This window comes from Fundulus heteroclitus, chromosome 7 (assembly GCF_011125445.2).
Source record: "Fundulus heteroclitus isolate FHET01 chromosome 7, MU-UCD_Fhet_4.1, whole genome shotgun sequence".
NCBI lineage: Eukaryota > Metazoa > Chordata > Actinopteri > Cyprinodontiformes > Fundulidae > Fundulus > Fundulus heteroclitus.
This window is the reverse complement of record NC_046367.1, coordinates 43,424,709-43,452,028: the sequence shown is the minus strand read 5'-3', so window position 1 is coordinate 43,452,028 and position 27,320 is coordinate 43,424,709. Positions and strand designations below refer to the sequence as shown.

Sequence of the window (27,320 nt, the reverse complement as noted above, 5' to 3'; positions counted from 1 at the left end):
TAGAAGAAAGAAAGCTAACTTTTTTTATTATCTTGAAATTTAAATTGAATCTATGGAAAATATCCACAGTTTTTCTCCAAATTAAAAAGATGCTGATTGCACCACTAGATGTATAAATACAGAGCAGGTAGTTTTCTGTTTAAAAATGTTGCTCCATTAGTTATTTATCATTGAGACCAGTGAGGTCTGCTGAACAAACACTCTTTGTTGTTGTCAGGTCCAAACATAAAGGAGACCGGTCCTTTTCGGAACCTCAGAACCTGCCTAGACCCGTTTCATTCCCTGGCTTTTAAGTCTAAGTAAATGTCTCCATGAGGTCTAGTCTTTTATTCATGATGAAATACATTTGACTTGATGTCAGATGTTGCTTTGGTGGTTTGTGGAAACTGCTTTCAGTGAACATTTGGAGGAAAGTTAGAGAAACACATTAATATACATAAAGCTCAGTTTCTCTGAGCCTCCATAGAGGGTTCCTATTGTAGTTGCTTCTCCTGGTTGTTAGTGGAGAGCTGAGCCAGATGGTTGAGCAGCGTGGCTCCTCCCCCTCCACCCCCATGGATGTAGTTAGAGCAGTCTGTGTTTACCACTGAGCAGCTGTCATGGCTGCCTGGCTGTCACGGAGAGCCCTGTCTGGCAGCCGGCAGCTGCTGCGGTTCCCCGTTTCTGAAGGCCACGTCTGCTCCAGAGGGGTGGCAAGGACCTCCTCTCTCCTGCAGGACAAGCAGAGGACAGTGGAGGACCTCCCTCGTGTCAGCGCCCTGGAGATGCTTTACAGGATCCTATTCCAGGGTTACTACCATTGTCTGCATGAGCTGCAGGTAGGTCAGAGCGAGATGCACGGCTCTATCAGCAGCTCTATCACAACATGAGCCGTGCAGTTTTCTGGTAGCTTTAAGATCATCACGCTTTCAATAAATCTTTATATTTAGTAAAAACTGACAGTCCTGTAGACAAATGTGACTGTTTATGTAATGGCCAGGGTGTGTTTTATGGTTGTACTTTACTTGCACTGAAAATGCATCATAAAATAAATGTTAGACTGAAAACACAACCTTTGATCCCACAGATAAGCGTTAGTGAGAACCGAGTTTCAGGGAAGCTTGGCTGCAAATCTGCATTTCTTTCCTTCCCACTGCAAAGAGGATTTTTCTTCGTTCACATTACAGCTGCAGCAGTTTGCAGTTTTCATTGCCGAAGTGTTAAAAGCTGCATAGGAACAGGTTTCTTTCACATTCTGTCCTCTGTTAAGGTCTATGAGAAGCAGCTGTATGGACCCATCTACATAAATGGACGTAAGGCGGTGTCTGTGACCACCGCTCAGCTGCTGGAGGAGCTGGTGAGGCAGGATGACAAGTTTCCCACCAGAGGAGACGTGTCTCTGTGGACGGAGTACCGCGAGATGAGAGGATTAGGCTACGGCCCGTTGACAGAGTAAAGCAGAAAAACACAGATGCACACAGCAACGCTTCACCTCCATGTGTTTGCAGAGAGTTTGACAACAATCCTTGTTCTAATCGCGTAACGGTTTCATGGAAATGAGTAGATTTTGACCTCCTGGCAGCATTTCATGCACACTGATTTATTTGTTTTTGCTTTTTTTTTGTTTGTTTTTTTAATGACAACTGGATGAAAAAGTTTACATTTGTCGTAGGTTTTCTGTAATCCATACAGGGTCCCAATCACACATACTGACTTAAATATACAAACACTCCCACACTTTGGATAGTCCAGTTGTACCGTCATGCTTTACAGCTGGGTCAGGTCGAACAGAGTTAAAATAAAACAGCCCAATCTCTGTCTTGTCCAACCAGATAACCTTTCTCCTGAAGGCATCTGGCTTGTCCATGCAGGCAGCTGTTATTTAAGATGTTTCTTTTGCAGCAGAGGCTTATTCTTCTTCATCTTGTTCAACATGTTCTCAGTCTGTGGTAATGGAAAAAAAATACCTCACTCTGAACAGTGATATTGGTGTTGTAGTAGTTTCCAGTTCAACTTCCAAACCAATTTCTTTTGTAGTGGAAGTGACCCCCCAAGAGGTGAGGTCTGAGTTTATGTTAAACAGAGTTTCTGTTCATGTGGAGCCTTGTGTGGAAAAACATATTCTACTTGGAAAAGGTTCAGATGAGGTGTCACTAAATCTTAACCATCCTCTACGGAGACTCTGGCTGAAACACGTCTTCCCCTAGTTGGATGATTACCAAAGCGGAGATAGTACTGCTTGAACTGTATGCTGCATGTGTTTTAATCAACCTGCAGTCGTCAAAGTAATGGCAAAAAGAGAACGGGCCCCAAGATACGGCCCTGAGGTACCCCACATCCAAGTGGAAACAGGTAGCAAATGAGAAAAACAGACAATTTAATTAGATTAGATAAGATTCAACTTTATTGTCATTACACAGGTACAGGTACAAGGAAACAAAATGAAGTTTAGGTCTAACCAGAAGTGCAATAGCAGCAAGTGCAGGATAAACAACGGTTCCATAAGTACAGCACATGGGTTTTTACTGAATAAATATAGAGATGAATACTATTATAAACAGAATTTTACTGATAGATTTGTCCTATGAGTATAATATATAGATAACTAGTATTGTGAACTAAATTTACAGCTGGATATGTACCGAATATAGTATACAGGTGGATATTACTATGAGTAGAGGTTTACAAATATGTAAAACAGAGATTTAATGACAGAAAAGATGGGAAGTACTATCGACTTCAGAAAAAAAACACGTATCAGACGAAGGAAAAACAATCAGAAGCAAGGGAAGTGCAATTTCAAACCATAACCAAATGCAAGGTGATAAAAAACAGAATATAAATTGCTAAACAGTATAGAAAAGGAACTCTGCAGCAAAAGGATAAAATCTAAACTAACTGTAGATTGTTTTCAGAACAGGAGGATATCAATCCAAAAGCCTAAGTGAGCTTTAAACCAAACATTTTCTCACCTTCCTGAAAGCCTTTTAAACATTTTCTCACAAAACCTCAACATGGATTTTTGTTCTCAGGGAAGGAGAACGCTGGTACAACCTCAGGGCGGTTCTCAACAAGCGGATGCTCCATCCCAGGGATTCTGCTCAGTACTCAGGGGTGATCAACGATGTGGTTTCAGACTTCGTAAAAAGGATCAAACATCTACGTGGAGCCAGTCCAACAGGGGATCTCGTCACTGACGTTTCCAATAAGTTTTACCTATTTTCATTGGAAGGTGTGTGCTAGAGGTATTCCCAAGGAATGAAACTCTGAGAACAGATTTTCGTTGTTCTTGATGTAGTTTTTGCCTCGCAGGCATTGCGTCCATACTGTTTGAGACGAGGCTCGGCTGTCTGACAGGGGAGATTCCTGCTGGGACCCAGAAATTCATTAACTCCATCTCTCAGATGTTCTCCAGCAACATAGCTGTGGCTATATTTCCGAAATGGAGCCGCAATCTGCTCCCCTACTGGAAGCGCTACATCACCAGCTGGGATGGCATCTTCGGTTTTGGTGAGTTGCTGAAGCTTTTTTACCCCAAAGTGCCTTTGGGTGATTTCGTGCTTTGTGAAAACACCAAAACCTGAGGCTGCTGTTGCATCAAAAACTAACATTAAACTGGACTGTAACTTATTTAGACATGCCAATACTTCTTAAAAGAATCCCCTGATCTTCAGCTTGGTTTTACAACATTCTCCAAAATGCAGCTATTTGGAAAAGCCTCTCATTCTTTAAAACCTCTATGGTTGACCCTCCATGTGTGTTAAGTTTTTGGGTGCTATCCATTATTGGAAGGCCCTGTAACTGAACATGATACAAAATGTTATGCTTCACACAAATATGTCTTCAAAGTTGTGTTCCAGTTTATTTTTACCTGACAAATAAACTGTAAAAGTATGTCAGCTGTAAGTCAAAGAGCTTTGGAATTAATGAACACAGCTGGAGTGTTTATAATAAGACCATGTCTGAAGCCATATATCACAGCAGATCTCATTGCCCCCCCCATCCACTTTAACTGATTTTACTGCTTTCACCTTCACTGTTCCCCTCACTTCTCCTGACTTTTACATACCTCCATCTCTCTAAGCCAGGGGTCAGCAACCTTTACAGCCCACAGAGCCATTTTTGCCCTCGGTCCAGCTAAACAGGATTTGTTTAGAGCCACAAAAGTTACACATCTCTTTGAAACAAGAGCTTGTTTTTGTAGTATACTATAGGAAATTATTTTACATTTTTTAATTAAAGATCAACTTTTAAACCAACAGTATTTTTATATGTAGGTTTAATGCATTTTCTTATATTGGACATTTGATTTTTATAGCAAATAGCATCAAAATGATGAAAAAGAAAGTCGTTTGCAACGTATTGACAAAAAGATACTTAATTTAGCTATAGTAAAATATTCTATACAGCATTAGTTATTTTCTCTCTGGAAATATTGTGCATATATTGCAGAACTAAATGCATCCTAAAGCTAGCAATTTTTAAATTAACTTTACATTTATAAACTTTACCTTACTTTAACTGAACATCACAATGTCGTCTGCTAACATCATAATCCATAGAGACTCCTATAACACATATTATACAGCAACTAATCATCTCTGCTTTTGGATCTCTGACCTAATCTTGAACCCATCCTTTACTTGTACCACACACCTCACCGCTGTCTCACTGTACATGTGTGATCAGTGTGAACCTTTGCAATCTTTTAGCAATTTACTGCAGACCATGTGATCAGTCCTTTTACTAAAGTTTTGCACATTGATCTTTTCAAGCTATTTATAAAATTTTTCATTTTGAAATAGAGCCAAATCTTTCAACTGCCATTTTCAGTACTCCTAAGACTAGGATTTACCAAAAATACTAGTAATACTGTGACCCAATTGAACCCATTTTTGAAGAAAATTGTCACGCTACATGAGTTATGGAGAGCATTTTAAAACAGCAAGGCAGTCAAAACAGAACAAAACTGTTGGGTTGTGATAAATATCGACCAGGTTCTTTACCTTGAAACAAGACGTGTTCTCTAATTGTAGACTTCAGTAGTAACAAAAATACTCTTGAAACAGAAACTATACATATTTAATCTAACATTATCTGACTTCCGTTGTTTTTCAAGCTAAAACTTTGATCGACAATAAGCTGGAGGACATTGAGCAGCGAGTGGAAAACAGCCAGAATGTGGAGAGTGAATATCTAACATACCTCCTGTCAAACACCAAGATAAGCACCAAAGATGTCTACGCCAGCGTCACGGAGCTTCTCTTAGCCGGAGTGGACACGGTACTCAACCCATCCCTAAATAATTAAAGCTTTTACTTTGACAGACCCTTTTGTGTTCCAGTTAGATTCTGATTTATGTGCACAGTATCTGCAAACTGTGGTGGTATTAAAGCTTCTACTTATGTATGTTAACTATGTTGACTACTTTATGTCTTTAATTTAAAGACCTCCAACACCCTCACGTGGGCTTTGTACCAGCTGTCCAAAAACCCAGAAGTCCAGGACAGACTTTATGAAGAAGTTTCCACGCTGGTACCGGCAGACCGAATCCCCTCTGCTGCTGAAGTCACTCGAATGCCGTTTTTACGAGCTGTGATCAAGGAAACTCTTAGGTGAGACTGCCTGGAGATTCTGTGGTGTTAGCAGGGTAATCAAAAACAACCAGTTTATAATCTTTTTGACTTCAACAGGATGTACCCTGTGGTTTCTATAAATTCAAGGATCATCAATGAAAAGCCTATTTCTGTTGGTGGATATCATTTTCCAAAGAAGGTGGGTCTGATGTTTTATTTTATAATCCAATATAGTACATCTTTTACATATTTTCTGTGTACCTTTTGCATTCAGGTGCTAACAGCATAAAAGTTAAGTGAAGTTCAGAACAATAAAAAACTGAATTGTAATATTAATTTCTGTTGTTTTCTTCAGACTTGCTTCACACTCTGCCACTACGCCATCAGTCATGATGAGAACATCTTCCCAGAACCGTTCAGATTCAAGCCGGAGAGGTGGCTCCGTGACGGCCGCCAGAGGCCGAACCCCTTTGGCTCCATCCCGTTTGGCCACGGAGTTCGAGGCTGCGTTGGCCGCAGGATTGCAGAACTTGAGATGTATTTAGTTCTGTTCCGGGTAAGTGAAGAAAAACAAACAATACAACATGGAGATAATGAAGTTTATAAGGTGTTTACTCCAAAAGGAAAGGATTGAGATTTAGAATATGCATCATAACAAACAGTCTAGTCCTAACCTGACACCCTGTGGAACACCATAACTAACTCTGGTTTATGTGAATCATGCTTTAAGGGAAATGTTCTGAAGAATAAGACTTGCATCAGTCCAAATCTTGATTTCTTCTTCTCTACTTCTAAGTCTTTGTTATACATTGCTGTGGCTGATCACTCTGCAGATACTCAGTTAGTTAGTTGAGTAACTTTTTGAAACAAATGTAAGTAGTAAGTGGGAGTAGTAGTTTTACTTCACCGTACCTTTTACTTTTACGTAATATTAATATGGAGTATCCCTACTTTTACTTGAGTATCTTTTCTGGATAATCCAGCCAGTGCGACTTATTTCATTAAATGAAATAAGTCACACCTCCGATTTCTGTTAAAGTGAGACCTCTTGTTTCAACACCATCTTTCCTGTTCTAATGTTATTCTCCATCTAATGAGCCATTTGGGGGTATAGTGAACATACATTAAGCTGTAGATATTGTCACTGGAAGTACTTTACTCTGTTCTAACATATATATACACATTACCTACATAGTTTATCCCATGCCTTAATTTATTTTGTAATTGTTATATATTTCTATAAAGCTTTTCTGTTTTAGTCCTTAAAATACCAGAATTTGCACGTAGCTTCTGTCCTTTGTCTGATTACGCCATATTTAAATATTAAATCAGATGTTATACTTAAGGAGCCTTTTTGTGAGATCCTTTTTTCCTCTTACTTGGGTCCTCAGCCAGCAGGGAAGTCGGCAACAATATAAAAAATTTAGACGGTGCATCAAGCTGGACTCCCTGCTAATGTTTCTGAGTTTTACTGCTAGTCATATTGGTCTTTTCAGATCTGAAGGTAACTCCCTTCATTTTATTTTTACTGGGACATTTTAATGCATTAGTTAAAATTCTTAAACTTTTAATAAATTGTTTATGTCATTTGTATATCATTTTGTGGATCTTGGTTTGTTTTAAAGTGTTTTATAAATAAAGGTGATATGGTATAAAAAAAATGTAAATTAATAGAAACGAATGCTTGAAATATACCTGTCAATGTCTAAAGATTTTTAACCTTCTCTGATATTCTAATTTATCAAGATGTGTGTGTATTTTTGGTATTTTTCAGCTTATTCGGGAGTTTGAAATCAAACCCAACCCTCCCATGGACGAGCTAAAGATCCTCAGTCGGTCTGTTTTGGTTCCTAACAAGCAACTGGACCTGCACTTTGTGGACAGAGGATGAGGATGTCAAAATTAGGCCAATAAAGAACTGTTTGTGTGTTTTAATTTAAACTTCTTTATGGCAAAGTGTCTGAAAGCCATGGAAGAATGAGGCCTGTGAAACAAACTAAAAGCTAAATAAACCTTATAGAGAGGATAACCGAGACGCAGATAGATCTGAATACCTCAGTGATGCAGCTTAGCTGGGATGCATTTCCATCCTGTTATTTAGCATTTTCTAGTGCAGCAAGAAGGTCCTGGGTTCAAGTCCTACCTTTGCCCTGAGTCTCTCTGCATGGAGTTTGCATGTTCTCCCTGTGCAATACATGGGTTCTCTCCAGGTACTCCGGCTTCCTCCTACAGTCCAAAAATCCCCCCCATGCGACCCCAACAGGGATAGACGTGTTAGAAGATGGATGGCTGATTGCATCCTTGACCTCTTCCTGTCTAACGAGTCCGCCAACACACATAAAGACGTCTGCAGATGTTTGTCTGAACCTCCACCATGTTGATGTGTTTACGTCACATGAGTTGTCTGCGCATGCCCGGTGCTGTTTGTGTGTTTCTGTGGTTGTGTCACAGCGCCACCAATGGGCCCGGCATACCTACTACAGCGTTTTCAGTAGTGCTGCATCCTCTTGTGTGGATCAAAACTTTTTTCTTAATCGTTTATGAAAATTTACCGTATTCATCATCATGTGGACGTGGCCATAGATCCAATGGAAAAGATGATTCAGAGAGCCTGAGGAGATTTTTTTGGGGTCTTTTTAGAGCACTTTTAGAGTGTTTTTTTTTTATATATAACTTGTCACACCTTTTTGGAATTATACATTTTTTCTGATCTTTTGTATTTTTTTTCCTATATTTTTTAAATAAATATATACACAAAACCTCTATTCTAGTTTTTTATTTTTTATTTTATTTGTTAAGTGTCCTTCATTTAGATACATTTCGGGTCCCTGACTGGGATGATCAATAAAAGGCAAATTCTGAGATTTTATGGATGTTTAACTCCCTCCCAGAGTCAAAGAAAAATTAAGAATAAGCAATAGAAAATTAAGAAAGAAATAACAATCTAAGGAACACAACAAAAACATCCAAAATGAACACAAAAGAAAATCAACACCATAAGACCTGGAGGTGAGGGCACTTTTATTCTTAAATTTATGTACAACATTGCACATTTTGTTTTCTATGACAGACTAATATTACGCCAATATTTCATTGGAATTTATTGGTTGGATGTTCATGGATTTCTTTGGACAGGTCTGGTCCAAGATTTAGTAAGAAACTATTATATTTATTGTCTATTTCCTCTCTGTTGTAAGTTTTAGCATCATTATCAATAAAAGAAGATATTCTGCCTTGCTTTTGCTGTTCTTCATTTTGTGATTCAGGATATGTCAACTTGTGTTAATTTAATCTCATAGTTTCTTATAATTTTCCTTTGTGCAAAATGTTAAGATATCTATCGATCCATTTTCTGATCCGCTTAATCCCTATGTTAAGATATTTATTAACTTATTTTTATATATTTTATATTTAATTCCAGCTACTTTGGTTTGTTGTCTTAAAGTTTTTGTAGAGACCATTTTTATTTCATAATCCAAGGACAGCTGATGTAGTTGTTTCTTTTATGAGACATCTTTCTTGGACAATGTTTATCAAATGATTTCATTAATATTTTTTCAAATGCTTCATATAAACTATTTATATTGTTTTGCTGATAAATTGGGTACCAGTTAGATGACATTAAATTGCTCTTTAAGGTTTTTATTGGTTCTTCTTTTTTGACTATCTCTCTCTCTCTCTCTCTCTCTCTCTCTCTCTCTCTCTCTCTCTCTCTCTCTATATATATATATATATATATATATATATATATATATATATATATATATATATATATATATATATATATATATAAACAGGCTGATGGCAAGTGATATCAGTGATCCTATCGTTTGTGAGGATATTGTCCCATTGCACCGTTGAGTGAATCGGTCTAAAACTAGATCATGGTCCACCTCCTTGTCCAGCAAGAGGCTAACAATTAGAATCGTCTGCAAATTTAATTATAAAAATCATTTGTATTTGTTCAGCTCCTCCAAATTCTCAATAAATAGCATCTTAGCTTCTTCTGGTGTTTCATTCAGTTTATAAATACTTTACAGTCTGATGTCCAGGCGTTTTGGATTTTACTCACTGTTCTGGTAATGTCACCATTTTGTTTGGTGTTCGCTTAGACAGATGTTGGACCCTTTAAACATTTTTCCTTGTTGGAGCAGAGTGTTTATGTTCTTTCAACTGACGACCTCAGGATGAGGGCAAGTTTGTTCTTGTTGGGCAATCAGCCATAATAATAAACGTGAGACTGGAAGTAGTCTGTTTGCAATCTTTCCTCAGCTTGTGCAGGAGACAAGCTGACCTGAAAGACGCCACTCTGCAAGCCGTGCAGAGGCCCTCACAGAAAGCCTGAGGAAACCTTTTGATCCCAGGCCTGGATTCACAAGGAGTGAGACCAGCCGGTTGCTGCCGGCCCTGGCCTGGAGAGCTAGCTTCACCCTGGAGTCTTTAATCCCAGCCGGATACACCAAAGCCAACTGAACGGAGACATAAGCAGAGGTTTGGCAGAAATACCGGGGACAGTTAAAATGGTTAAATGGTTTACTTTTATTGCGCTTTTACTGTTTTTTTTAAAGGTTTGATTGAGGTTAAGACCTGGAGCTTACAGGTTAACTCTACTCGCTAGTGACCTTTGAAATAATGCTATGCTGATGTGTTTTGGTTTGTGTTTTACGGTAATGACAAACTTTATTTCCATAAGGGTTTTCAACACTGATTGGACATTAATGTTTGTGTTTTCCGGACTGCTAATTACACCAAGATATAGCTTATAAAATCCATCATGATTTCATTAGCCTTTATAAGCCTCCCTAATGACTTACTACTAACCCTGGTAAACGTAATTTCGGTTTGTTTAAACATAATGTTTAATTGTCAGACAGTGCAATGCACATTAGAACAATATTAATAGGGAACATTAATGCTGATTTGTTGTATATGTATGTGTCTGGCTAGAAAAATTATCAGACAGCATGGGATTAATTTCCACTGTTATGCTGAAGACACTCAGCTATATTTATCCATAAATCCTGATGAATACAATCAATTACTTCGACTGCAGTCATGTCTTGATGACATTAAAACCTGGATGACTTTAAATTTCCTGCTTTTAAATTATGACAAGACAGAAGTTGTCATCTTTGGACCAGAGTCCTCAAATAATAAACCTTATAATCAATCACTTAATCTGAATACCATTAAATTGGCCTCTTCTAATAAAATAAAAAACCTTGGTGTTATTTTCAACCAAGACATGTCATTTAAATCTCATATTAAACAGGTTTCCAGGATTTTCTTTTTTTCACCTCAAGAATATCGTCAAAATTAGAAATATTGTGTCTAGGAGTGATGCTGAAAAACTAGTCCATGCATTTGTTACTTCAAGGCTGGACCATTGTAATTCTTTATGGACCCAGACGTGAACCTCCAAAAGCATCTAAAGACAATACAAAGTCGACCTTCTATCACCTGAAGAACATTTCCAGGATTAAAGGACTGATGTCTCAGCAGGATTTTGAAAAACTAATCAATGCGTTTATCTTTTGTCGAACTGATTACTACAACGGTGTTTTCACAGGTCTGCTTAAAAAGTGGATCAGACAGCTGTAGCTGATCCAGAACGCTGCTGCCCGCGTCCTCACCAAGACTAAGAAAGTAGAGAACATGGACCCGGTTCTGAAGTCCTTCCATGGCTCCCTGTATCTCAGAGAATAGACTTTAAAATACTTCTGGTTGTTTATAAATCCCTGAATGGTTTAGCACCTAAATACACCACAGACTTATTATCAGTGCATCAACCCTCCAGACCACTAAGGTCTTCTGGCTCTAAGGAGCGATGCTAAAAAACTAGTCCATGCATTTGTTACTTCAAGGCTGGACTATCGCACTTCTTTACTATCAGGAAGTCCACAAAATGCAGTTTAAAGCCTTCAGCTGATCCAGAATGCTCCAGCATTTTCCTTAGAAAGGAAACTTTTGGATCAATCTGTCTGGATGATATGAGATGACGTGTTGCTAATTGGCACCATATAAATAAAATTAAAATGAACTGAACAGAAGTTTGTCTCCAGTATTCCTCCTGGGCGACAGGTGGCATGCCTCAATGTCACTGGTATCTGGGATGATTCCCTTTGACTGCAGGAAAGCAGCAACCTGTTGCTCAGGTTGAAGTTCCAGGGGACTCTGATCATACAAAAGAACATACAAGGAATATCAAATATTCTCTAATATTAATTTTATAGGCAAAGATTGAAGTTTACGCTGAAACATTTCTGAGCTCAGGAAATGTAAGATTTGACCCAAAGTTGATTTCTAAGCTCTAAACAAGCTAACCTAAGGCTAATTTAGACCTGATAGAAATCGCTGCATGTCATCAATGGTCTGTTTTTGTGATCAGAATGTTTGGTATTTCATGTGCAGCCGCAGAAGTTATGTAATTCAGCCTGAGGGAGGAAAAACTCACAGGCTTTCACATGGTGGGCTGTTCCCAAAAATGGCAAAACAAGCTTCTTTGTTTGGAGCAGATCAGCTTATAAGGATTTTTCACAATCATTCGTGTTGGACTGGTTGCGTACCCACTTATTTATTTTCCTCTATATGTGAACATATTAATCAAAGGGCAGCTGCTTGTTAAACTTTCCTTTTACTAACAGAAAACAAAGGATTTTCTGAAAGCTTACAACCACAAACCTCTTTCTTTGTTGCTCTGTGTCCTTGTTGTTTCTTCACATCTGGGCTGGATGGGTTAAATAATCTGCACGGCTTGGCCCCTCCCTGCTCCCTGAGCAACTTGGATGTAACAGGAGCCGTGTGTTTTCCATTCGGCTCCTGCAATGGCTGCGTGCTTGTCGCGAAGATCGCTGTCAGGGAAATCCATCTGGCTGTCGCCCTCGAGCCCCACTTTAAAAAGCCATGTGTGCAGCAGGAAGGTGGGCAGGGGCCCCTCTGCTCCCGGGGCCCTCTCCGCCCTGCAGGACAAGCCTCGGACGGTGGAGGACCTCCCTCGCGTCAGCTTCTTGGAGATGGTGTACAGGATGGTGTTTCAGGGTTACCACAACCGTCTGCACGAGCTGCAGGTACGTCAGGCTGTGATCACCTGATCCGTCTTGAGTGTTCAGCAGCTCCAAAACATGCAATGTTTTCCAGTCAGGTTGCAGGCAAATCTAACCCTAAAAGCACGGTTCTGAGCGTTTCTTTTCTTGCCTTCTGTCTCCAGTCACCATGAATGCAAAAACTGTTGCACAGGTAACGTCACCTTTGTTTCCAGCTAGAGGACGGACCAGTTTGTGTGAGGTGAACTGAGTGCTAAAAGCTGAGGTACCGGTTCACCGGCTAAACAAACGTGTAATGTCCGTCAATCTCACAGCAACGTGAGCCTGACTGAAGCAGTTCTGCTTTTACTGACGTGCCGTTGCAAGAGAGAAAGTTGCAAACTTTACTTTTTTTTTTTTTTTTTTATAATCGTTGCATGTGATCAGGTTTCCCTTTCATTTTTATCCCCTGTCAGCTCTATGAGAAGCAGCTGTATGGACCCATCTACCGAAGCGGACTCCAGTCGGTGTCGGTGAACTCCCCTCAGCTGCTGGAGGAACTCATGAGGAAGGATGAGAAGTTTCCCTCCAGAGGAGACATGACTCTGTGGACCGAGTACCGCGATATGAGAGGATTTGGCTACGGGCCCTTCACAGAGTAAAGAAACTAAATCCTGATCCACGCAGCAATGCTTCACTTTTATTTTCCTGTCACTAGTTGGGGAAAAAAGCTAAAACACTAATACTTAGAGAAGAGCTTTCCAGAAATAAAGGTCATATGTGTGTATTGATTGAAATAGGCTGATAAAACATGTTGCTGCCATTGTAAACAAGGTTCAGGCCTGTTGGTGTAGTCTGACGCTCTAAGCCCACAAGCATGGATGTTTATGCAAATCTAGGATTTCTTGCCTTTCCTGTCCACATGCAAACTGAGATTTCTGTAACACAACCTGAATTTAACAAAAAAAAATAATTCAGAGTTGATCTTTTTTAAAACTCAGCTGGTAGTGTACATGTGGACTACAGTATATATCCTGATATTATTCAAATTGATGATACTTAGGCCCATTTTGCACGTCTACTCTGGCTTTTTATGATGATAATCTGTGTCGCAGATGTTTTTTTTTCCAGTTATTTCATAATATTTTAATCTAGTCCCAGAGGTAGGTAGAGCAACCCCAGAGTAGCACTTCTTCAACATATCTTTACTGAAAAAATAAATAAATAGCCATCCAAGAAATGACTCAAGCAGAAGTAAAAAGTATTTTGTCAGTAAATTCTAACATCTGATCTAATATTTAAAAAAATATATAATCATTATGTAGTCAGACAAAAATCTACAGTTATGTGCCATTCTGGTCTTATAAAGACAAACTAAATGCTGCAGTTAGTGGCTCTGTTGCCTTGCACACAAAGGTCCTGGGTTAAAATCCTGGGGTCATTTTGCATGCAGTTTGAACGTTCTCCTACTCCGACCAGCCAGACTGAGTTTACATTCAACACACAGCTTGTCAGTCTGGGCAGGCCTAGACTCTCCGGGCTAAACTTCCCATACCAATCACAGCAAAGGAGTTAATAACGAATCACTCTTAGTACCAGAATTACCCAAAATGTAGCGGTAAGATGGCGGCTGCAATGGAGCGATGTTTTGATAGTACTCATGAATACTCCTTGTATCCTCAGATTTTCTTTGACTAAAATCCTTTGAATACTCCAGCTTTCCCCAACAGTCCAGAACATCACTGTTTCTCTAGTTGACTCGACATACTCTTAGGCGTATGTTTTTTTTTTTCTTTAAAAAAGTTGTTCAACTAACTTTAACTGAGTAAATGAGAACTTTTTGGTTGGGAAGGAAAGGAGAAGCGTGTCAAAAACTCAACAAACCACAAACACTGGAACATTGGGGAAACCTTTAGGCTAGCCTTGCTCAGGACCTTCTTTTAAATGCTGGTGTAGTCAGTGTTGACATTATCGCCACCTGCAGGTAGAGGACAGGAAATACCGCATTTTTTATTTAAATTTCACAGATTGCATGATTTGAAAACAAAATCAAACAACCATTTAAACTTAAAAATCCCAACCCACTGGTTATCATAGTTATTGCTGCCTTTTCTTGGACACAGGGGGGAGGTGGATTTAACAGGATCCTCCAAAGCTACATGTTAGAGTGAAAATATGTCAAACTGTGCAAATGTTAATGTGTTTATGGCATTTTATCTGGAACACATGACATTACAATTAACAGCATTTCTACTTTGAAAGAAAAGTATGTTTAAAGTTTGTGCACACTGCAGTCACAGGGGTTTTGACTGAAGACAGGAAGTCTTGGGAGAGTGGCAAACAAACTGGTTGAAAGACAAAAATGCTGTATAACTGATTTATACATTATATGTGTGGAGAACAAGTGGCAAACAATTTTTTAGAGTTTCAAAATCTGTGGCGTGCAGAAATCGTCACAATTTAAGCTGAACAATCTGTGAAAAAGTCTCCAAAACTTACAAGACATAAACTGAAATTCTGTAAAAACTAATGGCTATTAATACATCAGTTTGACCAGATAAAAGTCTTCTTTCACTGAGATGTCTGCTTTAAATCGGGTTCTGCTGTGAAATGCAGAACCCCCAGTCAGGGTTGTTTTTTTTACCTTGAGATGTATTGCAACCATTTTGATCCACACCAACCAATAAACCATGACTTTATCAGCGTCAGACTAAATTTTCTCCCCTTTCTTCTCAACTTGTGTTTCTGCTCTCAGGGAAGGAGAACGCTGGTACAAACTGAGGGCGGTTCTCAACAAGCGGATGCTCCATCCCAGGGATTCTGCTCAGTACTCTGGAGTGATCAACGACGTGGTTTCAGACTTCGTAAAAAGGATCAACCATCTACGTGAAGCCAGCCCAACAGGGGATCTCGTCACTGACATTTCCAACAAGCTGTATCTGTTTTCACTGGAAGGTATGCAGAAAGCATCGTTCCTAGGAACCAAAACTCAGAGGATGGTTTGTTGAATTATTTTCGTCATCCAGGTATTGCCTCCATACTGTTTGAGACAAGGCTGGGCTGTCTGGAAGAGGAGATCCCTGCTGGCACCCAAGAATTCATCAACTCCATCGCTCAGATGTTCTCCTACAGCATGGCTGTGGTGATGAGTCCCAAGTGGAGCCGCAGCCTGCTGCCGTTCTGGGGACGCTACATCGCCGGCTGGGAAGGCATCTTTGGCTTTGGTGAGTTGGAGATACCTTAAAGCAGTGCTCTCAAACTCCGGTCCCCAAGCGCCAGTGTCCTGCAGCCTTTAGATGCATTTCTGACTCCAACATTAGCTTTATTAGCAGAGATCTGCAGAGCTTCCCTGTATGCTAGTGAGGTGCTATAGCCAATTGATTCAGGCGTGCAGGATAGGGGACACAGTTGCAGGACCCTGTCCCTAAACAATTTGAGTTGGAGACCACTGACTTAAAGAAGCAAACCTTGCTGGTACACACTGTTTTGGTGAAAACACAATCAACGGAGGTTTGGTGTAATATCAAGAAGCAGTAAAATCCAACAGGGCCGTTAGCTAAGTTGAATCTGACATATGGGAGATGACGAACCTCGATCAATCAGAACTAACAAATGACCTGTGGATCGTTATTATTTATTGCAGACAAACGTCATATTTCCGTTCATAGATCCACAGAGGGGAAATCTGTTTCTGCGTTTAACCCATCCTTTAGTGAGCTCTGTGCTGCCGACACCGAGTGGTGCCAGGAGAGCAATCGGTGGTCAAGGGTCTTGCTCAGGGGCCCAGAGTGACAGACTGAGTTTCGAACTGGCAACCATTGGGGCCTCTCCAAAGTGCCTGGCTCTCTAACTACTAGGCTACCACTCCCATGCTGGTTAAATGAATAATACCAAATTTTATTTTGTGCCTACTCTAGCTAAAACGTTAATCGACAAGAAGATGGAGGACATTCAGCAGCGGGTGGACAATAACCAGGATGTGGAGGGTGAATATCTAACGTACCTCCTGTCAAACACCCAGATGAGCACTAAAGACGTCTACGGCAGCATCGCTGAGCTTCTCTTAGCCGGAGTGGACACGGTAATCAACTCATTCTATAGTTAACAACAGAAAAAGTAATAAAGACCTCAGAAATGTTCTCAGTGTAAATTAACATAAAGTTCTCCCCAGATGTTGGCAACAACCCAAGTAATTCACACATATTAAGAAATTAGATCACAGATGAAGCTCTGGTTGTGAAGTTTAAACAACACGGGGAGATACTAGTGAAGACAGAGAGATGTATTATATGGGATAGGGCTGGACGGTAATTAAATTCAATCAATAATTCAATAACAATATATATTGATCGATAGACGTATATCGATGCTAGAAAAAAGGGTCAATAAAAAGTTCAATAGAATAACAGTTTTCCTTCCTTATGCATTCTAGCCTATCATGTAGGTCAATATTACAGTCATTACATCCTCCCCACCAATCAGAACTCAGACCCAGGAACGCTCCGTCACCAAGCTACGCCCCTTCAAAGAGCACATGTTCTTTTTTCTTTTTTAAAACTTGCAGTTTTGGTAAAAAGTTGGTTGAATAAAGGGTTGAGTTTGAATTCAGTGTTTGTGTATTCTGTATCTAAAAATAGGTCACAGCATAAAATGGCCAGGGGTGCACTTAAAATATATGTTTTGAATTTGTTAATAATTATCAAAATCGATACAATATAATTTCTATTTTGTCAATATCTTTTTTTCTATATCGTCCAGCCCTAATATGGGAAAAGCTATCTGGAAAACAGACACAATCATGTCTCAGGTGTGATTTTCACCCGTTCTTTCACACAAACTCTCCTCAGATCATGAAGGTTCTGGAGGTAATTGTTATTCACTCTGAGCTTTATTCTTTCCACTAATTTCCAATTGAATACAAAGTCCAGTGATTGGCCCATTCTAGCAGTTTTACTTTCTTTGAAACCAGTTAAAAGTTTCCATGTCTGTGTGTTTGGGATCATCTTCTTGATAGGAAATCCAAACCTCCTTCCACCTTCAGATGAACCATCCTTAAAAAGAACATCCTGGCACATTTTTCCATTAATCCTTCCTTCAGTATGAAGTCTGTCAGCACCTTAAGACTTTTAACGGCAAGAAAGAAGACTTTTTAATCAATCCGGTTCAATTGAATTGACTTATGATGTTGTGCTGGAAACTGGTGCCGTGGTTTCTAAACTGAATTGACTTGTACAGATGTTCCCTCCTGCAGGCTTCATATCTTTGGATGCTGTTTCTTGGGTGATGAGCAGAACTGGCCTCCTCTAACCAAACTATTTTCTCCCAGTATTCCACTGACTTGTCTAAACCTTATTTAGCTAACTTTAAACAATCTTCAATATGCTTTTTCTTTAGCAGTTAGTCTGGGGGTGAGTGCATTATATGTTGTTTTCATGGGAAAGGTTGTAACTGTTTAGTTTATTAGGTTACACAACATAGAAACTGATGTTTGCAAGTCTTTATGAAGCTCTCTGCCAGTGCTCACGGGTGCTAGAACCACTCTTGTAAATATTCTGCAGACTTCTGTCAGACAACTCACTTGGGATACCTTTTAGATATTTCTGCGTCTGGATAATGATGCCAATGCCGCTTACTAGAAATGCAGCTGCAACTATTGCCATTAGTATGTTTTGCATCACTTTTTCTTTGTGAAAGTGTCTTTGCTTTTAATTCTCTGAGGAAACGTTAGTAAAGACAGTTTTTTTTGCAGGCCCTCTGTAAATATTTAACCTACTGATATAGATTTGCACATAGCAGCAGAAATGCTTCTTAAGTACTGACTCATCTCTGCTGGTTTCTTGGTCTTCTATGACTAGCTGCACATCATTTCCAGTTGAGTAACAGACCTGATTTCAGCTCCAGAGCTATATATATATATATATATATATATATATATATATATATATATATATATATATATATATATAAAAGCTCATTTAGACATGAGTAATTGATACGTCTATTCGTAGACATCAATTTGAACAATGTATCTGGTCTAGCTTTATACAAAGTTAAACTGGTCTAAAAACAGGCTAACCTTTGGGTTACAACTAAAAAAAGTTTGTAAATTCCACTGAAAAGTAGAAAAAGAAACTCAAAGCTTGATTTGATTTAGTATTTTAAACCATTAGCCATTTTGTTTTGTGTGTGTGATGTTGCAGGAAGCATCCCAAATAATATGTTGTACTGATGGAAACACGCATTTCAATTTAAAGTGTTGTTAACACCAACATGATGTGGACATTCAGACATTTTTCTGACATATTCTTAACATGAACTCATGCATTTGATGTTTTCTGTTTCAAATATTTACCCAGAACTTCACCAGTAGACCAATTTGTCTTGATTACTTGGGTTGCTGTTGAGATCTGATGTGAATCTTAATTAGAGAAATTTAATCGGAAAATGTTGACGTGTTCGATACGTATTCTACCCACTGCAGATGGTGGATTTGGATCCGTTTTGAATTTCATGGTATTTGGTTCTAAGGTCCTTCCTAATTGTAAATGTTTATGTCCTTATTTCAAAGACCTCCAACACCCTCACATGGGCTTTGTACCAGCTGTCAAGGAACCCAGACATCCAGGACAGACTTTATGAAGAAGTTTCCACGTTGGTACCAGCGGACCGAATCCCCTCCGCTGCTGAAGTCACTCGGATGCCGTTTTTACGAGCTGTGATCAAGGAAACTCTTAGGTGAGACTGCGTGGAGACGCTTTGGTGTTTGTGACAAAAATTAATCTTGATGATGATTGCACATTTATAATCTGTCTTATTTAAACTCTTTTTAAACAGGATGTACCCCGTGGTTCCTATGAATGCAAGGATTATATCAGAAAAACCCTTTTCTGTTGGTGGATATCAGTTTCCAAAGAAAGTGGGTCAGATTTATTGTGGTAATCCAATATAACATGTTTTGCAAGTATTTTCTGTGAACACCTTTAACACCGCGTTAGCAGCATCTCTGGTGTTTACTATTCTCTGGGAAGTTGAACCTGACCATGCTGACGTTATTTAACCTTTTAACTTTTATTTTGTGTCCAGACTGCATTCACGTTCTGCCACTATGCCATCAGTCATGATGAGAGCGTCTTTCCTGAGTCGTTCAGATTCAAGCCGGAGAGGTGGCTCCGTGACGGCCGCCCGAGGCCGAACCCCTTTGGCTCCATCCCGTTTGGCTACGGAGTTCGAGGCTGCGTTGGCCGCAGGATTGCAGAACTTGAGATGTATTTAGTTCTGTTCCGGGTAAGATAAGGAACATTTAATACCTTAACCCTGTGCTAAATTAAGAAACAATCCAAAGCTGGAACCCCAGTGATAAATAATATTTTAACACAAATCCCGAATAGAGCTGGGTGTCATTTGCATAGGATTAGATACTCGAGTTCTGATACTGCCTGATGGTCATAAGATCCTCTCAACCCAAAACATTGAGAATGAATCAGGATGACCTGCATGACAAACTTATATACTAAGGCTTTATCAAAATCTCTAGAAACTGCTGGAATTCAAGCAGGAAAAAACCCTCAGAAGTCAAAGGTTATGGCACTGTGAGTCACTAAAGCACCAAACCTCACAGAGACACAAGTAACAAACCCAAACGCCAAAGTCTCAGATCAGGACCCTGCAACTGTAAATAGGTCAACATAAATAGGTCATTATACATCATTCCTGATCTGAGTTCTGACTTTCAGTACCAAACTTAACATCTGGAGCTAATAATACTCTCCTGGATACTGTGAATCGCACTCTGTCTATTTCCCCTGCATTGTTTACATTGTTTTACATTGGTTACATGTCAATTGTTTACATAAATCGCTGCTGCATCTTTATCCTGAAATTTAGTGCAATTACTGTGATTTTTTTCAAGCTGTATGCAAATGAAATTTCGTTCTGTACGCACTTTGTGCATACAAATGACAAATAAAGCTGTCTAAGTCTAAGTCTAAGTCTAAGTCTACCACTGCCACCAGGACCCCTGAGACAAACAGCACCAGCCACCGCCCCCATCATCCAGTCCATGTCTAATGTTACATGACATAAATAAAATAGAGCTTTGTTGTCTTTACTGACTTTCTGCTTTTTGTCTTCAGCTTATTCAGCGGTTTGAAGTCAAACCGGACCCGACAACCGGGGAGCTGAAAAGCATCAATCGTACCGTTCTGGTTCCAGACAAACAGCTGGACCTGCATTTTGTGGACAGAGTATGAAGAAACTGGCACTTGACGGACTCTTACGCACCGGGTCGACTGAGCTACACGGACTCTGTCATCAGAAAAATGCAAAAGCTGCAGAACAAAACTGTTTTTTTTTTTCATTTAGTATTATAACGCACCTGAGCAGAACCGTCACATTTACTGGTTTTACTATCATCTGTTTCATGTAACGAGCTTCTGTGGACGACCAATCACGTAGGCTTTTATATGATTTATGAATAAAATGTTTTATTAATAATAGTTTTATTTAGCGGAATGCTAAATAAACAATGTTTAAAAGCCGCGTTTATGGTTTCCATCTTGCTACACAAGCTTCCTCACAGCTGCAGCTTGACAGCGATGGAAGCTGAGATAGAGGTGAAGCCACATCAGAGGAGATCTTTACGCTGATAGGAGCTCTGTTTTTATCCCAGTGAGCTCAGGAGACTAAAATATGTGGAACTGATTTTGAAGATTACTGCGGACCTGTCTGGTTTTACATAACCAGCCAGCTGTGCACCATCAGATCAGGAAGGAAATGGGACTCCTCACTATCACAGGTAGATCTCATGACGTCTTTCTAAGAGGCTGCAAGCCGGAAAGTGGGATTTCTTTGAATGGGTTATCTCATTCCCATACAGAAGCAGAATAAATGCTGCGGGTATGGAGGGGGTAGATCTCGATCCATAGATGCTAGCAGACTCAGACCTGAATTTAACCAATCACACCCATATCCAGTGAATGGCTCGTTACCAGGCCTCTGCAGAGCTAACTTACCTGCTGATGAGGGAAAGCTGCCATTGATTGATGCATCTAAAAGTTGCAGGATAGTTGCTCTCGAGGATTGGAGTTGGGTACCCCTGTTCTTGATCTTTCCCCTTTTCAACACACCTGACTGAAATGAACATGCGGTTAGCAGGCCCCTGTAGGACATGGTGACAGTCTGTGGAGATAATTCAACTATTTAATTCAGGTGTTATAGGAAGACTGGAACTGGACATCTCTGCGGGACTCTGGACCAAACCAACTGTGTTCAGCTGTCTGCAGGAGAAAATAGTCCGTTAGGGGGGAAGTCACACATGCAGATACGTCTTCAGGTAATACAGCAGACCTGAGAGATCCATCATCCAACCACTGATTAAACAGAGCGACTGCACCAAAATCCACTTCGAGGGCCGGCTTCCTGTAACATGAAGATGTATACCTGGTCCAGGACCCTTGAATCACCTCAGCAGCATTCGGTCATCTTCTGCAAAGTCAAACGTCTATAAGGACGGACACGTCTTAAAGCTGCAGGACATCAGCCAACAAGGACTGAAATATGAGGGCCCTAATCTGGTGTGTATCACGCTTGCAGCTAACAGTCTTCTGAGATTCACTCTGTTGTAGCTAAAAATCACATTTTCTGTCAAACTGTTTTATATTTCTTATCATTTTTTAATTAAATAAATGGGAACAAAATGTGTCTTTGTGAGAGGCTTTTAAAACCTGGTCTTTTTGGGTTGTCTTTTGAGCCGTGTGGAGTGAGTCAGAGTCAAGGAACTGAAAACCAGAACATCTTTTTCAAAGTTTCAGAACACCTGGAGAACTAGTCATCCATAAAAAATGTAAAATACTCCAAATAATATGCTGTTCGGGAAGAAAACGTGAAGAAATGAAGCGCGGCTCAAGGTTTAAAGAAGTAAAAAAGAAAAAAAAGGAGAAAGTGTTAAACGTAGCAGAAATAAAATTATCGTCACTTTATTAGGTAAATCTTGCCAGTACCGGGTTGGACCTTTTCACTTCAGAAGTACCTGAATTCTTCACGCCATGGATTCAGGTGTCAGAAATTTATACCGTATTCATATGATAGCTGCAGATTTTTGGACTAAACATCAATGCAGGAAGCAGCCATCAGAAGATGGTCCAAAGTGGTCATAAAGGGATGAGAAATTCTCAGGTAGGCTGTGTGATTAAAGCACTCCATCCTGTTGAGAGAAGGAAGGATGGATCCATGCTTTCATCTTGTTTCCACCAGATTCTGACCCACCTGAGTGTTGCAGCTGAAATCAAGTCTTATTGGACTAGAAGACATTTTTCCAAAGTCATTAGATACATGTGGTTGTATTTACTATGTAATTAAAGAAAATGTAAAACGTGTTTATTAAAATATAAATATTTTGTGTTGTTCCTAATATTTTACATTACAAGAAGATTTGAAATTGTCCATAATCATTTTGATTACGGCCCCCAGCCTCCATCTTTGATTGCAGCTGGGGGCCACACAAAATGAGTCCAGGGACCGGAAAGGGCCCGCGGACCGCACATTGGACAGCCCTGGTGTATTCTCTTGCTCTGCTTCAAAATAGACAGCAGGAGGCGGCATTGCTGCGTGAAACGCAGTTGAACTTCAGCGGTTCCGTTTTCGTCTGGAGTCCAAATGTTCGGACTGAACGTCCAGGAGTCCAAACAGATGCATTTGAAATTAAAAACAGGAGAAAACAAACAATAGTTTTCTTTTACAGCTGGCAGACAAAAAAAACCTGGAGCTTTCTGAGCCGACATGTAGTCACAGCGTCTCCAACATGTGCGCTTCACCTCTGACTGGCGGCACGGGGAGCCAATCAGAGCGCAGCATGCCAGGGGAGGCGTAAAGGTGAGTGTTGGTTGAAGCGTCAGACAGCAGACTACCTGCCGGATCTTCTCCCCAGCGGCCGGAGAAGAAACGTCCCAGCAGGAGCGATTGGGTTAAAGAGCGCAGGGATGCCGGGGAGGTTCTGCAGAGACGCGGAGGGTTGACCCGGAATGAAGTCCTGATTCCTGCGCCCGGAGCTGCAGCAGCAGGGAGCTGGGAGTGAGCCCTGGTGGATGGGTCTGTGGAACTGTGCTCGGATGGGATGCACGGTGAGCTTCATCTGCTGCGAAGAGGACTTTCTGCAAATGCCCCTTTACCGGCATGAGGATGAGGAGAAGAAAGAGGTGAGCAGAGAAAGATGGTCGATTGATCTCGGTTCTGCGCAAAAGTTTCTGGGAAAACTCGTTTCCTCCCAAGCTGCCAGACTGTCTTATTGTCTGTTAAGGTGTTTTCCATCAGTAGTTTCCTCTGAAGCTCTTTTAAAGTTCAGCGTTTCCGGTACCTGGCCCTTTAAAGGAGACAGAGCCGTGAGCCTTTAGGTCCACCATGCTTCAACACCACCTGACCTCAAATAGCTGAAAGATCTCCTCAGACTGTCAGCATGTTCTGCTCCAGCAGGGGAACATCTAAAACATGCAGAACTCTGGTCCCTAAGGACAGGAGTTACTCACCTGTGATCCAGACTGCGTCCATGTCTCTGGGTCTGGTTCTGTTGGGGAACCAGGTGAACCGTTCACCTTAACGAAGGCCTGGGGGGCAGCTAAAAGCATCCCACCTCCTTCATGTTCCTCAGCCTCTGAGGCAGATCATGAGGTCCACCTGTGCTGGAGTTTGGTGCTCAGCTGATCCCAGCCGACTGGTGGTGTAAAAGCAGACAAACATGGAGAACAGGGCTGTTTTTGTCCTCCCATCAGCGTAAATCTGGGATCCTCCACATGTTTTGCTCCTCTGAGGTCTGGCTGCTATCAGCACCTTCCGTCCTACGTAAAGACGGCGGTGCTTTGATGTTCCCTGTGATGTGGCTTCAGCTTGATCTCCGCTTACATCACTGTGGCTGTGATGAAAGTTTTACAGGGACGGGTGATGAAGAGGATTCATAACGACCCAATCACACCTTTTCCCCTTTAATCTGCAGTAAGTTTCAACAAACAAACTGTAGAATGAAAGTAAGTGAAGCCAAATTTAGTTCAGACTCGGTTAAATTATCTTTTTTTTTCCATGGACAGCTGCTTTCCTGTATCTGTTTGCTTTTTTTTTTGCCCATCGATGTTTCCACAGTTCAGATCTGCCCTGAACCAAACCATCGGGTCTCATCGGAGCCTCAAAATCCCTAAAAGAATCTGGTGTCTCATTATATTTGGTGGGAATGCTGTTCTAGCCCAGCGCTGCTGTGTTTCAGCTTGTTTCTTCTTGCTGAAATTCTTGTTTTGGTCTTTTTTTGATTTTAAGCATTTCCATGTTTAATGTGGAAACAGAAATATGTGCATGTTTGCGTGACAAATAAGATCCGGCTATATGAACAACCACAGATTTATACAAAAACACCATGAATAGAAGCTACAGAGTGAGGAAGATGAGCTCATCTTTAAAAACGTTAACTTTGATTAAAATGTCTGTGTTTTAAAAAAGTGTTTGAGAAGGCAAGAACACCACAGCCAGTAACTACTGGATTAATGCAAAGCACTATGCACACATTATCCCAATAAGAATTTTTATCTCCCATGGATTGTAAATAAGGTAATAATAATAATTTGCATGCATGTGTACGTCACATTAGATATGCTTCAGATAAAATCCTCAGATTTTTATTTCACAACTCCAACTTCATGCAGACACGCCGGCTTCAGGTTTATTTTAGGGAGCGATTTTAAGATTTTTACCAACTCCGAGAGCTCCTCATGGACAGGCGGCAGGTTTTCTTGGTGGGCCTCTGCGTCCATATGTCCCTGGCGGGTCCCTGGGGTCCAGGGATCGGGGCCGGCTGATGGTGAGCTGAACATGAAAGGAGACGGTGCGTTTTCAGTCCCTGACCCGGGTCTAGATCGCTCTGTCATTGGAGACGCAGAACTTATCTCTCTGTCTGCTTTTGATTGATTTATCGTTTTTAATGCATTGTTGGCTCTTTGGTTGTTATTGGCTCATTGTTAAGCTCTTTGTCTTTTAACAATATGTCTCTTAAAAGGCGTTAAAGTAAAAGTTTTACTTTAATTTACTCACTAATAGTTGCTGAAGACAGGATTTTTTATGTTTTTGTATAGATTACAGAATCTTACAAACGAGTGGGGTGGCGTAGGTGGGTTAGATGCAGAGGACACATTTCATTGGAATGTAAATGTTGCAATGACAATAAAACTTACTATTATTGTTATTAAAAACGAAATTTCCAACAATGTTCAGCTTTGAGGTTGTAATTTCTGCTCTGGTTCTGACTGGCATTGTTATCCTGATGCACCCTAAAAATGTCCCCATATTACTGTATATCAGGGAGCTGTGCAGTGGTGATGTAAAACATGGCAGCGGTGAAAGGAAGCAGCTGAAAGTCTCATTTTTCTCTGCACAGGCGGGTCTCGATTTCCTCCTGAGGGTTCAACTGCAGTACAGTCATGTTTAAAAATAGTTCTGCTCAAACTCTCTAATCCGGTCTGCAGTTTTCTGCAAAGTTCTGCTTATTTTTAGCCTTTAGAGCAGCGGTCACCAACCTTTTTGAAACTGAGAGCTACGTCATTGTTGTTTTGTCACACGAAGGGCTACCGGTACTGACCTTTGAACTAGGAGAGTCAGAGTTCACCCTAACTTTATGTAAAATAAACATATTTTTCATGCTTTGGTATAGATATTGTCACTTATTTAAATCTATATAAATACAAGTATGATTAAACAAGAAGCGTGACAGACTAAAATAAAGTTTTAGGTGCAGCTCTCTGGTGGATTGTGCTGTATTTAGAAAAGGCTTGTGGGCCCCACATGTGGTCCTGGTGGGGGGTGGGGGGGCTTCTTGGTGCCCGCGGGCCCCATGTTGGTGACCCCTACTTTAGATGAATGATGATGAGTTTGCAGAGACGTAACAGAGGATAACCTTTTTACTTCCAAATAAAATATTTGGACAAGGATGAAATCTCCCCAAACCTTGTTTGGTCTGATGACACCAAACCTGAATCTTTGGCCTACAGTTCCATAATGAGGTTTGTTTGGCTACATAAACGTCACTTAACATCCAAAAGACGTCGTACCCACGATGAAACGTGGTGGTGGCAGCATCATGCTTCAGACTGATCTGGGATTAAATTGTGAAAAGTTTAATCGGTTTTGACCCAAAATCTCAATCCTCAAACTTTTGAGGGATTTTTAAATGTTGAGCAACTTTAACACCTGATGATGAATTAAGTTTTATTCTATTCCATCTCTCCAAAGAAGATAAATCAATTAAAATGAAATATGAGTTTTAGAAAAAAACATTACTAGCAATTTTGTAAAAAAGAAAACCTCAGATCATTTCTATCCAATCACTGGAAAAATCCTTGTTGGCGTTAGATCAATTACTATTATTAGATCGATTACTATTACTATTAGATCAACCAAACCTCTTCTTCTGATTGCTCGGCAACTTTTTGCGTGTTTCTTTTGGTATTTTGATGATTTGTCTCCAAGTCCTTCAGGTCGGAACGCCTCTTTCCCATCACCCTAATCTGTAGCTTCCTCCACCGTTCAATATGACGTCAGATCAGAAGAAAAGTGGGAATGAAACTGAAAGACCTGAACCAGGGGCATATATAATTGGATTTAAATGCTGATCAGGAGAAATTGCTCTTACTTATTTAGCATTCAGCTTTTCCTCTCGTTTAGTAACACCCATGTTTCAATATTGCAAATATAACACGGTGCATTTTGCAGATGG

At 40.3% G+C, this 27,320-nt stretch overlaps 3 protein-coding genes across 3 annotated transcripts in view; all 3 read left to right on the top strand.

Moving 5' to 3' along the window:
• Nucleotides 1–599: 599 nt before the first annotated feature.
• Nucleotides 600–7,485, top strand: LOC118563785 (sterol 26-hydroxylase, mitochondrial-like). Its single transcript, XM_036139708.1, has 9 exons — nucleotides 600–818; nucleotides 1,250–1,431; nucleotides 3,012–3,211; nucleotides 3,292–3,489; nucleotides 5,099–5,262; nucleotides 5,428–5,594; nucleotides 5,673–5,754; nucleotides 5,911–6,111; nucleotides 7,330–7,485. Exons 1-9 carry the CDS (start codon nucleotides 600–602, stop codon nucleotides 7,444–7,446), a joined length of 1,530 nt encoding a protein of 509 aa, XP_035995601.1. The 3' UTR covers nucleotides 7,447–7,485.
• A 4,817-nt stretch (nucleotides 7,486–12,302) lies between these two features.
• LOC118563784 (sterol 26-hydroxylase, mitochondrial-like) lies at nucleotides 12,303–22,274 on the top strand. Its single transcript, XM_036139707.1, has 9 exons — nucleotides 12,303–12,622; nucleotides 13,054–13,235; nucleotides 15,333–15,532; nucleotides 15,604–15,801; nucleotides 16,495–16,658; nucleotides 19,146–19,312; nucleotides 19,412–19,493; nucleotides 19,661–19,861; nucleotides 20,710–22,274. Exons 1-9 carry the CDS (start codon nucleotides 12,380–12,382, stop codon nucleotides 20,824–20,826), a joined length of 1,554 nt encoding a protein of 517 aa, XP_035995600.1. The 5' UTR covers nucleotides 12,303–12,379; the 3' UTR covers nucleotides 20,827–22,274.
• Nucleotides 22,275–23,491: 1,217 nt separating this feature from the next.
• The window catches only part of LOC118563783 (tensin-2-like), a 77,396-nt gene continuing 73,567 nt past the window's right edge, over nucleotides 23,492–27,320 (top strand). The window contains exon 1 of the mRNA XM_036139703.1: nucleotides 23,492–23,769. Within this exon, the coding sequence (XP_035995596.1) occupies nucleotides 23,659–23,769 (111 nt within the window). The 5' untranslated portion in view covers nucleotides 23,492–23,658. The remainder of the gene's footprint in view (nucleotides 23,770–27,320) is intronic.

Bases quoted from the DNA above. Each gene is read 5' to 3' on its own strand.
- LOC118563784 (XM_036139707.1), top strand. From the start codon at position 12,380: ATGGCTGCGTGCTTGTCGCGAAGATCGCTGTCAGGGAAATCCATCTGG. The intron at 15,533-15,603 runs GTATGCAGAAAG...TTCGTCATCCAG, and splicing joins GTATCTGTTTTCACTGGAAG to GTATTGCCTCCATACTGTTT. The intron at 19,862-20,709 runs GTAAGATAAGGA...TTTTGTCTTCAG, and splicing joins TGTATTTAGTTCTGTTCCGG to CTTATTCAGCGGTTTGAAGT.
- LOC118563785 (XM_036139708.1), top strand. From the start codon at position 600: ATGGCTGCCTGGCTGTCACGGAGAGCCCTGTCTGGCAGCCGGCAGCTG. The intron at 819-1,249 runs GTAGGTCAGAGC...TCCTCTGTTAAG, and splicing joins ATTGTCTGCATGAGCTGCAG to GTCTATGAGAAGCAGCTGTA. The intron at 3,490-5,098 runs GTGAGTTGCTGA...TTGTTTTTCAAG, and splicing joins GGATGGCATCTTCGGTTTTG to CTAAAACTTTGATCGACAAT.